At 43.4% G+C, this 17338-nt stretch overlaps 1 protein-coding gene across 2 annotated transcripts in view; it reads left to right on the top strand.

Moving 5' to 3' along the window:
* Nucleotides 1–9809, top strand: part of LOC144146221 (rap guanine nucleotide exchange factor 1-like) — a 66612-nt gene extending 56803 nt beyond the window's left edge. For both annotated transcript variants that reach the window (XM_077678196.1, XM_077678188.1), the window contains 2 exons: nucleotides 1630–1761; nucleotides 5290–9809. In XM_077678196.1, coding sequence (XP_077534322.1) covers nucleotides 1630–1761; nucleotides 5290–5428 — 271 coding nt within the window. In that variant the 3' untranslated portion in view covers nucleotides 5429–9809. The remainder of the gene's footprint in view (nucleotides 1–1629; nucleotides 1762–5289) is intronic.
* Nucleotides 9810–17338: the final 7529 nt, after the last annotated feature.

Below are 17338 nucleotides of genomic sequence, written 5' to 3'. Positions count from 1 at the left end.
GCAGGATGAATAAATGTTTTTCTGATGAGCGTTGGTGCTGCTGTAAGGGCACCCACCCCACCAGGTGGGGGACGTCTTTTGTCCAGGATGCCCTAGTCTTGGCTGGCAGTCTGTGCAGTTTTTCTTGCTGGTGTTGCTTGTTGCACGCAAAAAAGAAAGAAATCAAATGTAGCATAACTACAGCATAGTTGGGTCGTACCGTGGTGTTGTAGAATACGGTGGCTCCATGCATGACCCTAACTTCATGTCACTGTAAGAGCTGCTTAGCTTTTGTCTGTGTTCACAAGGTGTAGCACGTGAACATCACATGTTTTTGTATCGCGGGATTTTCGCACAGATTTTTTTCTTTCCTGCAACTGTCTCAAAGGCAAATCTGGCGTAATTTTTTGGTATTTGAGACAATGTGCTTGTTTTATTTGTGCGCAGTCAGACAGGGGTTTCTAGCGCAGCATGCTATTGTGTGCCAGCTAATGCGTATCTTGCGATGTTGTGTCGGGGCACTTAAAAGCACTAAAGAGGTTTTGAATCACGTTTATAACATGGTCAATAAACTCGAGTAGTGGTCATGTTTTGCACTCGAAGAACGTCTAAGCCAAATGTTGCTTTTTCACTAACAGCAAGAAGCTCACAATTGCGCTACTGTGTTTTTCATCCCTTGTGCTTATTTTGGGCCTGTGCCATTCTTCGTATTGCATTTAGTGTCATCACCATATTTACACATTATAGAATAAGAATTTATGCTATTGGCCATGCCAAGTGTTGTCCTTGCATTGTGGTCTCTATGTCAAATGGCACTTTTTGTTAAGGGTCATCCTTTATGTACGACAACATATACTCCTTGCTGAATGGCAGTTTTGACTTCGTAAGTTTATAAGCAGTATTTTTATGCACTTTGCATCGGCAGTGACCTAAAAAATATCACTCCACATCAGCTCCTAAAAATAATGTGTTAATGGGTGATTTCCTTGAAAAATGTATTTGAAGTGTAGGGCAGTGTTTTATGTGGCCTGTGCCGAAACCAACGTAAAGCGCACCACTCCACCTTAGGTTCAAAAAACAATGCATAGTTGTAAGATAAATTGAGTAATTGCATGCAAAAAAGAGCTACCCAGTGAAAAATAATGTGGGAAGTGCCGTGATTTGAAGGCAGGGCTTGCGTCTCCACCTTAGGTTCAAAAAACAATGCATAGTTGTAAGATAAATTGAGTAATTGCATGCAAAAAAGAGCTACCCAGTGAAAAATAATGTAGGAAGTGCCGTGATTTGAAGGCAGGGCTTGCGTATCGGTGTTGTGAGTATAGTGTTTCGTTTAGTAATGCTGGCTGCAACCTGCTTCCATGCTATCATGTTTATCTATGTCCATCCCTTTTTCTTTAAGGGTATATCATCATGCGCCTTTTCAAAAGACAAATTAGCTAGCCCTGCTGTAAATCACAAAGACAGGAGACACAGCGCGAACTAACGGGACTCAGAGTAGAGGACACACACGGCGCTGAATAACAACCAGCCCACTTGCTCCTCGTTCTAAGATATAAATGACAACCTTGTGAATCTATTTGCAGTACTTTTTAGTGAAAATCACGATTTATTTGCATGCACAGCATTGAAGATAAAACTGTCTTGTTTCAGTGGTCTGATACTGCAAGACTTGACCTTTGTGCACGTCGGAAACACTGATTACATCTCCGACTCCATCGTGAACTTCACCAAATGCTGGCAGCAGTTTCACATCCTTGAGCCCATGCGGTGCTTTAAGAAAAAGCAAGTATCTCACCAATTCAATCAATGTGCAGTTATGTGGAAATGCCTGTTAAATATTAAGTATGCAAATGTCAAATTTTCATGCTGCAAAGCATGGTTCAGTGATACAAACTCGTGAATTGCATCAAATATTTTTTTTTTCTTTTTTGGCAAACTGCATTTTTTGTTGCACAAGTTGTGTTTTGTTTGTTTTCTTTCTCTCCTAAGGTTTCCACTGGTGCAACTTAGCAGTGGTTTTTATGCATGGGCACAGTATAGATACTTGAATAATTGTTATTCACATGTGAGTCATGACTGAATAATTTGACCTCAGCAATAACGTGTAGCCATAAGCCACTGCTGAAGGAAAGACAGAACTGCTGTCTTTTAACGCTGAGGCAAAGGATTTGCCATTTTGCTCTGTGGGCATAGTGCTTGGTAGACCTTTCGTGATAATGTGTTTGGCAAACATGGCACCCTCTTTTCAAGTAACGACTGCAAAGTTGCGACGATTGTTATGATGTTGCCCTGTAGGATACACTCATGTTAGGGCTGCAACGCCCTGTTGTGAAAGCAGGAGCTGGAAAAAGTAAAAACAGGGGCCATGGTTGGTGAAACTGCTGCAATGTTCACCAGCAGCATGTCCCATGTGCAGATAGCTTTAGCTTTATCCCCACTTTGGTGGTCCTGTAGTTGTCCTTGTCAGCAAGCTTCTTCTTGAGTGTCTGTATGCTGCAAAGATAATCGGCCAGTACCACGGCATGTGAAGTTTGAACCGCACAAGCAAGAAAGGCTGATGATCATAAAAAACAGACGCCAGTTATCTGCACATAGCAAATATGCCTTCCCTGTCCTTCTCGTTCCCACAAGACTTCACCAGCTGGTGGCACTGGTTGCAGTGTGGAAACTGGCTGCGGGCACTTCCCTTGATAGACAGGGCAAACCAGTTGGGGCTGGGAATAAACCATACGCACTCCCATTTCGCATGTGCAGCAGTACCGCTGAGCAAGTGAATCTTTGAAGGAAAGAAGGGGCATGTTGCAAACAATGTCTGTGCTGGCGGAAAGCTAAGCTAAAAAATAGAGTTCACGGGAATGTTGTGATGCCCGCACAGCACATGCCACAGCTTATTTACCCACTTCTCACATGTCACATGAGGGGGTATGACAGTTTGTGCCAGAGGCTGTAACTGACCTCTGCTCGCACCAATACCTTGATGCCAACCTCATACGGGATTCTTTAATGCAGTTTGTTGCACCAAATGTGAAAAAAGTAGGTGCATCATATACTAAGATTTGATCTAGCAAATAATGTGGGTTCGCCATTCAGTCTATTTTTTTTTTTTTGCACAAATGTCTGTTTGCAGACAGGAAAATGTGGTAGCTATAAAAAAAATAATGAGAGAAGCCTGAAGGACTTCATATGATCCGTATTCAATCCCCACCCTATTTCCCAGCTTTGCACAATGGGCTAACCATAATGCAAGAAGCTAATTGAACTAGAGGTGCGCAAATATCAAATTTCGGACACGAATCAAATATGAATATTAAAGCAAATGCAGTGCTCCTCCATTCTGTGAAGGATGGATGACCAGTGGAGCTGAGTGCAGTGCACAAAACAATGTTTGTAATTTGTGATTGAGCATACTTCCTAGTTAATTAGCTGGACGAAACTTGGATGGACTAGAGTTTTATTCTAGTGAACAAACGTGGAGGCTGCCCATTTACCTCCTGTAGAAGCCCATGTATTGGCAGCAGATGGGAATTCCGCAATATTTACAACTTCCCTGTGAAGTGTGTAAATGTGAAAAGTAGATAAAACTCGGCGTAATGTTAGTATTGTCGTAGCGGCTAATTGTCGTATAATTTGTTTCAGGATAGTTTCGACAAGACAAGAGTTACAGCCATTTTTTTGTAACCGTACTTATAGATGGACAGCAGACGAAAATTCTGTAGCGTTTACAGCTTAATTAACTGTGAACTAATCATTACAAGTGAACAAAACTCAGCATAATGATAGAGTTGTCCTAGCTGCCAATTTCAGTATGATTTTTTTTAAAGATACCGATACATTAGATTGAGAGTTACAGAGCTTTCACCAGAAAGTTGGCTTCACCACAAGATTAATTTTTTCAACGCAACTCTTTACTACACACCCTGTTGACGCGCTCAGTTCACTCAGAACGAAGTCCAGGGACGTAACCAGAGGGGTTGGGGGTTTGGGTGTTCAACCCCCCCCCCCCCCCGCTTGCAATTTTTTTCAGTCAGCGTGTGAGCAAGTGCTAGTGTAGCTTTTAGCAAAAGTTCTCCCTTCCCATATCCCATAACACCCCCCACCCCCCCCCCAAAAAAAAAAAAAAAAATCCAGGCTACAGCCCTGACTTGGCCTATAACAGCTCTGCTGTGAAACTGACTGAATTGAACTGATTATTTTCAAACGCGACTATCTGTGCTTTAGTCTGTACAGAGCTCCTAATACTACACCTAAAAAAATATATAACCCGGGAAGTCAGGGCTTAACACGTCTGAGTGTTCATGTACTAGTGCTTAATAAGAAAATGCTACAAAAAGATTGAACTAAAATATTAAGACAAGATGGCAAAGCATTGGAACAACAATGTGCCATTTATTGTCATGAAGAAATGCGGGTGCTTCAACACGTTGTGAATACAGCAGGGAATATACATTTCCTCGAGTCATTTTAAAAAGGTTAGACATGCTAGGGGCTAGTATGACCTTGCTGCAAGCACGGCCAACAAGTAATAACTCCGGGTCCTTCATTCATGCCACTATACTGACGGGAAACTTCTTTTTGGCTCATGAATTTACCACAAGCAATGTTCCACTTCAGCTAACACACACCGGAGTTGGGGTACACTTGCTTCGCCCAAAGCTTGCACACGTTACGCTCTTTTGCACAGCTTAGGCGCCATGGGGCAGAGCCAACCCACAAAGCGCAGTCGTGCTGCGAAGTGTTAAAAGTTTCCATGTCGGGCGGGAGTGCCTACTTTTATTGCTCTATTATTTGTAAGCTTCGAATATTTGAGAACTTCAAACAGTAAAGCTGTGCCGTAAATTGAACTGAATAGCAAACACTGTTAAAGAAATATTTGAAGTTTCAAACATTTGCGCACCTATAAAATAAAATATTGTTAACCATGGCAATTATTTTAACATTCCGATGTGTTTAACTATGAGTTGTGAAAATGTATGAGCTGCAGTTCTAACGCAGATTGTGTCATCTAGAGAGTTTGAAGGTAACTAAGAAGAAACGAATCACGGACACCGACCAGGTATCAGTGAACAAGGAATTCATATGCGCGTTTGAAACGTCGAATACATTTTCATACTTGGTCCATGACCGTAATTCGTTTCTTCATTCCCATGCCTAACCAGACGAACTTTTGTCGAACCCCTGACTTTGGAGGTGACAAACGGCATCAAAAACAGCAGGGGCACTAAGGAAAAGCATTTTCTCCACCATTGGCATTGTTGCACTGAAGGGGGTGGCGGTTGCCTAACGGTAGTCTCGTGTCCTACAACTGTGCAGGCCATTTTCATTCAAGCGGAACGAGCAGATCATCGACTTCTTCAACAACTTTGAAGACTACCTCTCGGAGGATGCGATGTGGGAGATCTCCGAGAACATCAAGCCGCGTGCGGGGCAGAAGAAAAAAGACTACAGCTGAAGCACCCCTGATCTACATTCTGCATTTTACCCTGTGTACCCCCTATGGTGCCTGCTTGCTTAGTTCATTTTACGAGACCAGCTATTGTGAGGGGCGTCGAATACTTAGTGGCGTTTTTTAGATCAAATTTGTTGTTTTTGTGTTCTGTTGACTTTTGTTTATTGAATTTATATGCTTTTAGGATGCTGCTAGTTGTGACACTTGAAGCTGCCCTGTAATCCATAGTGTATGGCTGTGACAGCTGTGGACCATATAGAATATGTTTCTTCATTTGAGTCATTTTAAGGCAATCAGTGGCACCTTTGCGGCCACCACCAGACCTTCAGAGTGCAATTATTAGAATTTTGTTATTGTATAGCTGTGTTAGTGTTGCCAGTAATTTATTCTTGTCACTTTGCTGTGCCCACTTTAGCATAGGGGCTCTGTTGCCCTTCCAAATGTGAAAAGTATGCAAGCTTCAAAGTGTTTTTGACTTGATTTATATAGTACCATATATATTTATTGACATTTAATCGTGCAAGACGCTTTTTCTTTTTACTGCCCCCACCCCCCTCCCGCATTTTACAGGACTCGAGACTACCATTTATACAATGTTGCCAAAACCTGTGAACCCTCCAGCGCTGATTATTGAGTGTCGTAGTCGGAACTGTTCTGCGCATGCGTGAGACCCGCCACTGGCTCAAACTCAGTCTGCTACCAGCCTATACGCATATCCTGCCCTGTCTAACACGCCCTTTTTTTTTTTTTTTCCCCAGCGTAGTGTCGTGATGATAAATTTGAAATTGGTTTGCAATGGTGAGGAAACGGGCTTGCCTGCAGGGTGCTCCTACACCCGTGGCCGTCTGCAGGAGAGGCATCAAGGGGAAGAAGCAGTCGTGATCCGAGGGTGAAGCTGTAAGGAGCCTTACTTCCACAGTTAAGATAGTGGCAAGACTGGTCGATGATTGATTTTTGATATTTTTACGTTGAATAATGCAGCTTTTTACAAATGTTCTTTTAGATTTTATTTCGGAGACACTGGTTTCATAGTCCTCTTCCCGGCTCCCCCATTTTGGGAAAATTTCTGCAGACGCCCATGCCGGCACCAATGTCTACAGTTATTTGGTACAATGTAGATTTGTTGCACATTTTTTGTGTCTTGAGTGCTGTGTTACATTTAACGTGCACTACTTATTTTTTCGGCTGTGGATTGTGTGCTACAAAGTGGCACATCCAGTGCTTGAGCGACAAGAAAAACAGAGACACGTTTTGCTTCCCTGGTGCTCTCGGGCAGCCACTGGCATACGTAGCTTTAGCATTGCATCCTAGTAAAAACTTGTGACCCGTAGGAGCCTAATGAGACAGTAACACGGGGCATTTTGGTGCAGTGTCGCTATTTCATCATTAGCCACAAAAGTCTGTAAAGGCTGAGCGACCTTCAAGGCGCTTTTTTTTTTTCTTTTTTAGTAGAAGAAATGTCACAAGCTTTTCTTCTGCTGCTTATAAATGTCATAGGCTTAATAATTGTCGAGCATGAATTATGTTGCAAGAAATTGTAAGTGTTCTGCTTGGGTAGTGACGGCCTTGGGCAGTGACGGCGTACTGTTGGCATGTTGTGGTGCATTTACTTGTTTGGTGCTGTGCAGTTGTGGCATGTTACTTGAGCTTTACTCGACACGGGGTTGAAAGCAGTGGGTTCCATTTTTTTGCGAGTGCTACACTGTTTGTTATTTGCCACTATTAATCTCATTGCAGACGGGGCAGCCTGCCAGTGTGTGCAATGCCATTCCTTCTTTACAAAGAGAGGAGAAAAAAAAAAGCAAACTGAAGCCTTGTTGTAGCAGAAGACCTCACTGTATTTTACGACGTCTGCAATCAGCCATTCACTGCACATTGCAGCCGTTTGTGACGTATTTTTATTTTTCTGTGAAAAAGAGACCAAGGGCCAGCTGTCATTCTTGCATTTGTCAAGCCACGTATGTCCCTGTTGACAAACCCCTTTCAAGCACTGGGGCATCATATCCTACTCACAAACGCAGCTTAGTGCTTTACACATGGTTCATAAGTTGATAAGTTTAAGGCAACTTGCTTGAGGTGGCCAAAGTTATTACACTGTCATGTACTTTCCAATGAGCTACCTGGTCTTGTTTGGCACAGTACAGGCAAAGTAATCCAATACACTTAAAGTATCGCAATTCCCAGACTACTTGTTGAGCACAGCGTACTGGCTGCTGCTGGAGCAGCTGTAGCCACATTTCAATCCACAAGAATTCTGGTGCATACAGTCCCATAAAATTAGTTTCTTGAAAAAGGAGCCAAGTGGAAAAATTGCCCACATCTGCAAACAGCTGCATGCGTGCACATACTGCTTTTCATCTTGTTGCTTTTTTGTCGTCGTCTTTTTCTACACGTTTACCTTGTGGCATCGCACTGGATAGCATGTAGGCCAGTGGATTCAGGTGCATCATCCCTGCATAGAGCCTGATTGCTTGTTGGTGCATCTTGTTGCCGTGGTGTGCAAAGCTGTACATGTGTGCCATGCACACACCAGCAATGGGTCAAATTCTGTGCGATATTGCAGGCCATTTTTTGCAGAAAGCTTGTACGTAAAGGAATTACTAGTGCAACGATTTGTAGCTTTTGAAGGAAATGTGAAAAGAGAAGGCAGGCCTGGTTTCACCGTAGCGGAAATCAGCCCATAAACCTGTGGTCTGGTTTATGACTATGGTGGTACTCGTTCTGAGCACTCAAAAAATATTGTAATATAATTATATGCTGTCATCATCTTGCAGTACACAAGGTGTGATTATTTAGAAATAATGTGTTTCAGTAGTAGCTACCTTTGTTTGGGTTGGTTTACCACTCACCATTATTATCTGTGCACATTATTCTGTCTACCAATCAATCAAAGATATGTTCAAAGTTTGCTTCCTTCAACTTCTGTATTATTATTTGTGAGCTTCAACAAGTGGAAAGTGAGGTCTGAATGCATACAAAGGAATAAGTTTGCGCAAAAGATGACTTTTGTGCAAACTTATTTCTTCGTACGTCATGAACCAACTAGCCAGCAATCAAGTCCTACTAAGTCTGAATGCATTTTGTGTTCCGGTGAAAAGGAAGTTTCTTTACTCGCTTTCAATTTCTCTTACCCTACCACATGACCGAAAATTTAAGCAACTAGTTTTTATTTTCCCTGTCAAAGATTGATACTCTAAAAGCAGGGCAGGGTGCTCACAATCTAGGCCTGTTTGCACTGCTTTTCTAAAATCCCATGATCAAAATTGGGGAAGGCGCGCTCATATTTGCAGAGTGCGTAAATTCGAATTAGTATAGTATGCGCACTGTTTTTATTCTTTATATTTTAGAGGAATTTTCATTCACGCAGGCTGGTCAACACACACAGTATGCTTCAAAGAATGGTCAAATACAAAAAATTCCAGGGCCAGGCATCTAAAGACTTGACTGGTGTTTTATGGTGCATGTTCGGTGGCACTCGTACTCTATCCATGCCGTGGCTAGTTTATGCACTATGGGCATGTACTGATTGTACATTAGCCATACCTTGTATATGACTACACTGCATGTTTATGGCGAAATGCTTTTAATCTCTCCAGGGGTGTCCAGGCGAAATCAGTGTGTGTGCCCTTTCCCTCCCCCCTTTGACTGCCCCGAGTGTTTGGCCAGAACGCCATGCAGTTGTACCGCAAATGGTTCATTACGGTGCTGCACATTAGCTTAGCTTAAGCGTGTGGGTGCTGTGCATGGCACTTTCTGTTCCTTTTGTACTTTCTAAGGAGCTGTGTACAAAAGCTGACGAGAACGGCGGTGTTCTTTTGTCTTTGCAGATGCTTTATGAAGGGCAGTGTAAATATGCTTCAAAAATTAAGAGGATACTTAAGAGAGGCACGTCAACAGCCAGTGTGCGAAGTACGGCCTCAGATCATAGCTTTATTCTTCCAGGCGTTCTGGAAGCGGTAGTTGTGATAAAAATAATAACACCTATATGGCACCAACATTTACAAGCAGCCGAACTTTTCGACATAGTACTAAATACTGCTTGCCGGTATGTGTATGTGATACAAATTTTAATATGCCCGAGAATGAATTTTGAGTGCACTTTTATTGTTCACGTTGCCCAGTGGATGTCCTGTGCATGTCTCTTGGGGTAATATTTTTTGCCTTGATGCGTGTGTGTGTGTGTCGTGTGGCCCTGTTGTTGCTAGCACTTGCATGTCCTTGCTATAGGTGCCGTATAGGAGGACAACAAACTGCATATAAATGTAACTGTTCACAGCCACGCCAATATTGATTTGTGCTCATCTTTCATATTGTTCTTTGTCACAACAATGAATGTACACTTTGTTTTTCGATGCGTCATTAAAACTTTTTGAGTTCCACACAAGTAGCCTTCGTTAGCAAATGCAAAGCTATTTGCACCCATTTGAGGACTTCTCTCTGAGTGGAATACATAGAGGTAAGCATGCTTTCACCCAGTTTAAGGTTGCGTTCCGTGTACAAGGTACTGTTAGGCAGCTCTGGCAATGGAGCAAAGTCGACTACCTGCAAGCATGGGACCTCATTTATTGGACTTGTGTAATGCTACCATGAAACTTCCCTACTCATCCTTTGCTAAATCACAAATTGCCAGAAACAGTTGGCTGTAAGCCGTTTCGTGCAAAGTGTTTTTACTCTGCTCAAGTTTAATGCACACGTCTGGATGCACACTAATTTCGAAGTAAAGGGAGTGCCATTGGTGCACAAAGGTAGACACTCGGCCATTTAAACCGGTGCCTTTTATTTAACTGAACTTAGCGGGAGGGGAAGAGTGCAGGTGGAGTTCAGTTGTAGGAATCCAATCTTTATTATTTCCTTTTCAAAGAGAAAGGGAAAATTGAAAGTTGCACAGTTGCAGCTTGATGAAGCCCAATATCCCCCCCCCCCCCCCCCCCCTCTTCACATTTCAATTGTGCTCACTTTTCCTTGTTTCATATCTTGCAATTAAAAAAATGGGGGTAGGGGGTGAATGTACTTTGAGTGCCTGCCCCCACAGCCATGGAGAGGTCTGAAACTGGTTCGCATTAATGTCTCCAGGAGTCATTTCTGATTTATTTTTGCCTTCACATGACAGACTTGCGCTAACTTTTAATGCGAGAACGCTAGGTGCTTCTCATCACAAAATCTCATCTGTCCTGTTGAAATAGGAAGTGCATCAATCAAAGTTTCTAAGTGAAAGAATGTTATGCAAGTAAGGAAGAGAATTGCTAGGCAACGTCCAGGAGCACCGGCCATGCTAGGCTCGACTGCTGCATGTGGCAATGGAGAACACGGCAGCTGTACAGGATGCACAGAGGACAGCAGCATGGAGAGGAGGTTAGCATATATGTATAGCCAGGTTCCAGCTTACGTGGCCTTGCCTCCTTGTGTTTGTGCAGTGTATTGCCTTTATCATCTCACAAAGGTTTCAGAAAATGGACAGACCAAGAACTTCGGCTGATACCGATCCTGAGCATCATGCTCGTTGAGCTGAACAGTGTAAACGAGGCTGAGCTCAGCATGCACCCTTTTGACCCCGAAGTGGTGGCTAAGCTAGGAGTGCAAACTGCAGAAAAAGAAGTATACATAAAAGAAAAGAAAACGAGATTTGAAAACAAAAATAAGGACAAAGTAACCAAGAATGCCCAAGGAGCACTCCTCCATCCTAGCTCTGCTATTTCATTCACTCTAGTGAAACGACTTTACTTCCCCCATTGCATCGTGATGTGAAGTGTGTGTGCATGTGTTGGTTTTCCGATTCATGCATGAAGAATGACCCCCAATCACTGGAACTGATGACAGTATTTGGCCTGAGAAGAAACATATCCAAGCATGTTAACAACTGGGCACCCGATAAGCAGTCCCACAATGCTGTCAAACCCCAGATGATGGCAGAGATGTTACAGGTGTGTACTGCACTAAATGTAAAATTTCATAAACTCCAACCTAAAGTTTTTATACTTTCGTTTTCAGTCATTCCTCTCAACCGTACAGATCTCTGTCAAATGTTTACCTTCTGCACCAGCACTGACAAAAAACTGAAATATAATTAGAAGTGCCATCTTTATGATTGTTGCATTACTGAAAAAAATTAGTATAATGTAAATGTCTCTTTTCACTGCTTACATGCAAACATGAGCAGTGAAAGCAACTAAAAGAAAAATGCTGCAAAGGTACCCACGAGTGGATAACAAAATATTACATCATTTCAGCTGCATTGTTCAAAAGTGTTTTCTGTGCTGCTAGTGAAACTTCATTAATAAATTTGCTGAAGTGCATGCATTCTTAATTATTTCAACATAAAAAAACATTAAATGTGTTTGCCTAAAATCAAAACAGCTTCAGTTACATTTCGGAGATACAATTGGTACGTTTCCTACTCGAATGCTCCTGTTAAAAAAATTTGTTCTTCCAAAATATGCTTTGACTGCACACATTTGTGGACAGTTGGTTGCTGTGAGCTGAAGGGTGCAAAGTTTTTATCTTTGAAGTACAGAGGATTATGAAAAAAAAAAAAACTATTGTAAGAAACTAAACTTTGATCAAGAGTGCAAACTAAACTTTGATCAAGAGTGCCCGAACAACTGCTACTGAGTTGCATGTGGTTCTCTATGTGTGCCAAAGGCTGCCACCATTTCACAACTACCCATACCATGTCTTTCTTACTTTATCTTGTCAGGCACTCTGCACTGCTGTGCGTTTATGATGACCTGCTGTGCTACTGTCTAAACTAGTGGCATATATTAAAGGGGGGAGGACATGCATGGGAATTGGGCATTGGGCAGATTTTTTCAAGCAAAATGGAGCACTCGTATGTTGTATGCAATTTGCATGCCTAGCCACTGCACGTACTTAAACAAGGTTCTCCAGTACCCAGAGGATCACTCTTGAGAGGGCACAACTAAGCGCAATTAAATTAGGCAGTATTTCAGAATCTTGCCAGCAAAAGTGGGTTCAATTATCATGGCGTCATTTTTAAATTTATGTGAACATTGTGACTGCATGTGTGCAATAGCTAGCTTTTTTTTTAGGGTGGTTCAACAGTCTGACCAAAACAAAACTGTTTATGCACATTACTGCAGCAATGGTAGATTGCAAGAGTGACTAACAAGGTGAAAACAAAGAGATCAATTTAATTTAATTTTTGGCAACAAAGTAAGCTATTTCTGCGAACAAAGGTAAGATTATATTGACAAATGGTTCCCCCACACTTTTATGACCGATGTGTGTTTGCTAAGGCAGCTCTGATAAGAATGTAACTGCCCTCACAGAGAGCAAGTTAGCCTGAGATGAAAGCAGCAACCAAGCTGGTAGTTTCACAGAAAGCAGCCACAGGGAGTAGCTAACACTGAAGCCATTGTGGACCCAATGTGCAGCAACCATTACGAGGTTTTTGGACCTCACAAAGATATATACAGTTGCACTTGATTTCCTTTTTAATTAAGGTCAGTTTAAAATTGTCTTTATACTTTGTGGTAATGGGTCTCGGCAGCCTGTATAAAAAGGAACTACACTTAGCATAATTTGCCTAATTAACTAAGGAACAGTAATCAAATCAAGTGACTGCTCTCAAGGGGGAAGTGAGGCCTGTCTCAAATGCAGGCATCCTAGCCATTGCTCCAGTCAAAAGACAAGAGCACATCCTCAGCAAGAGCACATCCTGGCAGGTAAGGCAACAAGAGAAATTGTGTACTTTCATGCATGCCTGCCACGTCCTGTACTATGCTATGCAATGCCAATGAGCAGTACTGGTGAAATGGATGGCAGTAAGCGAGTCTTGAAAAACATAGCACTAAAGCAATGGCTGAAGAACTTTTATCAAGGTTGTATGTTCATTTGCACTTTGTCATCTAGTTCACTGAAGAGAGACCGGAGCATATAAGTCACTTTTGGTGAACTGCACTTAACACAGGACACATGATCGAGATGGATGCTGTCATTATTGTGCACTTGTGTCGTATTTATCCTCTGAAATAAATGTGTACCTAGCACACCAAACCTGGTACTAGTACTTTGCTGCATCCAGGTGATGTTACCTAAAGGCGCAAATTTCGAGCTTGACAACAGAAGCACACTTGTTTTTTCTCAGGGCAGCCACTTCCACTTCCAGGGCAGCCTCTTCCACTTTTGAAATGAGCCTGTACGGATACATGTGACTAGAGGTCAGCAGACTCACCTGTCAGTCAACTCATTCAGCCTCATGCTCAGACTCGCCCATGACTTTGAGTCTGAGTGAGTGTGGGACCGGTGTGGCATCACAAGTTTGAGTCCGAGTCAAGTGAGCTCGCGCAAGCCCACACAAGACTACCCGAGCCTGTGTGGGACTGTGCAAGACTGGGTGAGCCTGAGCCCATGTGAGATTGCGTGAGTGGGCAAGCCTAAACCTGCATGATTCTTAGTCCACTGAGCCCGAGTTCATGTAGGTCCGAGACAGCATTAATTTTAGGCCGTATAAACCGGAGCCACAATAGTTGTAGGCCAAGAAAGTCAGGTTAGAGGCGAAGTAAGCCCACCAGTTCAGCCCAGGTTTGAGTGAGGCTAGCTATTGATTTGGGCTGTTCAAACTGAAGCACAGTGCTGTCAGTTGCCGCAGACTATTTTGTGATCTTGAGTCCTGTTGAGTGCAAATGTACATTTAGATTAACACTTTCAAGTCAGCCTCAGTATTGTAATCTAGTAACACTGCAGCGAAGTGGTACAGTAATGAAATTCTAACTTGCTTCGCTATTTAAAAGGTAGATTTTTTCACACCATCCATTTCAGGTTCCTGGCATGATAATATTGTGATAGGCTCTTGTCAACTGTGTTGTGTGATTGTTCAGCAAGTGTTTGTGCAGGCTTAGAAGCAGCTGCAGTAAGATCATTGTTCAGTTTCTCATATTGCTTTAGCCCTGGTCACTAGGTACGTGCCACAACATTCGCTTTATACTTCACCTAATATGGTGGTGCCTGCTCTTCCCAATTTAGCTGAATGGTTTGCACGAGGATTGGCACCTGCACACTGTCCTTACATAGTGGCAGCACATTGTAGCCACCTACTTTCTGCGGATGGAGCCTTTGGGAAGTAGGTTGGAAAAGGAGGGCGGTGCAGGAAATATATGATTAGTGAAAGTTGGGGAGGGAGGCATGGGGGGCTCTTTGCAAGCAAAGTGCACAGCAGTCATTGCCGCCTCGCTGGATCCGTTGATAGCCCACAGAGGAGGTGTGCTCTTTGGGGCTTCGCCCGGTTGGCTGTCATGCCCATTTTAAGAGTCACACTGTGTCAAATGAACACTCCACAATCTTGCGTTTACAATGTATTTTCAGCTAACTAAGCATTAGGGTATAAAGCTCTCCGTTTTGCTTTCCTTTTTGTGATTTCGCGTAATGTTTTGTGCATCTTCAAGGATGAATTTCATCTTCAATGACGTGTTTTATAGCATGCAGTAATGCCGCAGTGCCTATGATGCACCCACGCAGCCACCAAAACCATGCAAGCGCAAGGAACAAGATGTAATTGAAAAAAATTCCTCAGGGCACTTTAGTCTGCCGATTTGCTTTGAAAGCAAAAGCCTGGTGATACTCGCAGACTTGTTCATTGCTACATCGTATTTGTCACTCTTCTTCACCTTCTTTTTTTGGCAAGAATACTTACAGGCAGATTGGTGACATGCACCATAGCTTCTCCAGAACGAGGAGCTGTGTGGCTGGGGTGCACCTATTCTACTCGTGCGCCATCAAGTTCGTTTGTCACGTGGCATGCACTGGTCTAAATTTTGTTCCATTGCTGGCAACGTGTGGTGATAGCGCAGTGGTCATCCACTGGGCTCGTACTCTGGAAACCAGGGTTCAAATCCCATTTAAACTCAAGAGATTTTTTTCCGTACTCCTTACAGTGGCGGCCATTTTCGTATCAAACAACGACGACTTTTTGCATTTGAGGCTTTCGCCTTGAAAAGCACCCAGTGCATGCTGCCTTGCTGAATGTCCTCTACTTCTCCTTTGCTTACCCTCGGACCTGGATCCTCCCTTGTTGCTTACGCAACCCACATCCAAGTGCTTTATATTCAAATTCATTGGGACATGAGCTAGCATGACTGCTTTAACATATCTGCAAGAAGAGCGGAGACTCGCATGCAACAGTAGTCGTATCGGCGAATGCAGCTGTTTGAGCGGTTATCCAATGCGATATTGCGTGCAAGAAATGAAGCAAAATACAAATTTTCTGTCTCGCAGACACTTACTAAATCAATGTGACCTTGTTTAAATCTCAGAAAATCATTTAAATGTCGAGAATTCAGAAATGATCTACACTTGTAAGCCACATAGCAACCTCCATCATCACAAGACATCAGTGGTCATGCTAAGATAAATCAGTTGAAGAAATTAGTTACAGAATTCCTGGCCTCGTTTTTGTGTCGGCACTTATTACAAGCATGAGCTGCCCCGAAAGCCAGAGGCGCTTCTGTCCTTGTGGCATAGTGACTAAGGCCCCTCCATATACACTGGTCTCGTCATCGACCGCCCAGGAAGAAAGCAGCTGTGGACGAAAAGGAGGGGCTTTAGTTGTGGCAGAGGCCAAAGATGGCTATCGGGGCTTCACTCCTGTCGCGACCGCCGTCCGCCTGTAGTAGAGTTAAGACACCGTCATGCCTTCAGGTGTGGAACCGGCTCTGAGTTGCAGTGGGGACTTTTTGGCATCACGCCATTCCTCAGTTTCTTAGGTTAGGGAGAAGTGCAAGGAAACAAATCTGTCCAATCAAGGGGGCGTAGACCGAAATGACTCCGTCAGCAGCACCGTTTTCAGAAGGGGACATGCCGTGCACGCACGCTGTGACCATACAATTGGCCCACTGAAAGATACTCTTATGGCTCGAAAGTAACGTGAAAGAGAGGGGATATGAAGTGGCAACGCGCATTACAGCGGTATCAATTGCTATGCTCCTTACTCACAAAGGTCCTCTCCCCCCGCGCAAGGCCCTCATTCATCTAACCACACATCTTGCAGAATACGTAGCCCCATTGTTTTGTTCGGTCACTTTGTAGGAGTCTTGGACGTCTCCTTCCCCAGCGCGCAGTTCTGCTTAGACAGGCAAAGAGCATCGTTTCCCTTTTCTCCACCCATCAATGGACAGCGGTCCCACTTTTTCGGCCGCAATTATTGCAAACTATTCCTTGGTTCCCCCGCCACACCGTGATGAGTAATCTTCTTTCCTGCGTTGAAGTCTGCTGTGGTTTTCCTCTTGGGATGAGGAGGATAAACAACTTTATGGTTGGCAAACTTTGCATGGAGTTTTCAGGAGGTGAAGTTTTCAGTCCAGGACCCCACTTGCCTTGCCAGCCGCTACAGCCCTCTCCACCAGCCGAAGCTAGCCAGGCAGGCATGAATTAGGCACAGCGCCCCTTTAGAGCTGCTTGAGAGAGTTGAAAGGATTCGGTGTGGGGAGAGGCTCCTCTTCCGGCGGACAACAGCCCTATCGACCAATTAGTCTCCGCGTGGCGACATCGTCGACATGTCGCTACGCATTTGACCATCAGACAAGACATGGTACTTGGGAGAATAATATGGAACCACACAAAAGGACCACGCACGCGTTTAGTGTCCCGCGCTTAACTTACCATCGCTTTGGAGGCTGCAGCCCTCCGCAAACATCATGACTGAGGCACTTCATTCTTTGTAAGCACCCATACGTCTGAGTCGGATAGGTCAGCAAAACAGAAAGAACTCACTCAAACTCAATCACAATTTTTTTCATTCACGCTGTACTCAATCAAACTCAGACTCAAAAACTTCGTCTGTTTACAAAATCACTCGTACTCACTCATCAAATACTCATTTGTAATCGTACTCACTTGTACTCAAACTCATTTGTCCTCACGAGTATTCGTACTCAATCTGTACTCATGAGTACTGAATCT

This window comes from Haemaphysalis longicornis, unplaced genomic scaffold (assembly GCF_048455015.1).
Source record: "Haemaphysalis longicornis isolate Haplotype H1 unplaced genomic scaffold, Haemaphysalis longicornis Haplotype H1 scaffold_1, whole genome shotgun sequence".
Classification (NCBI taxonomy): domain Eukaryota; kingdom Metazoa; phylum Arthropoda; class Arachnida; order Ixodida; family Ixodidae; genus Haemaphysalis; species Haemaphysalis longicornis.
This window is presented reverse-complemented; position numbering and strand designations above follow the sequence as displayed.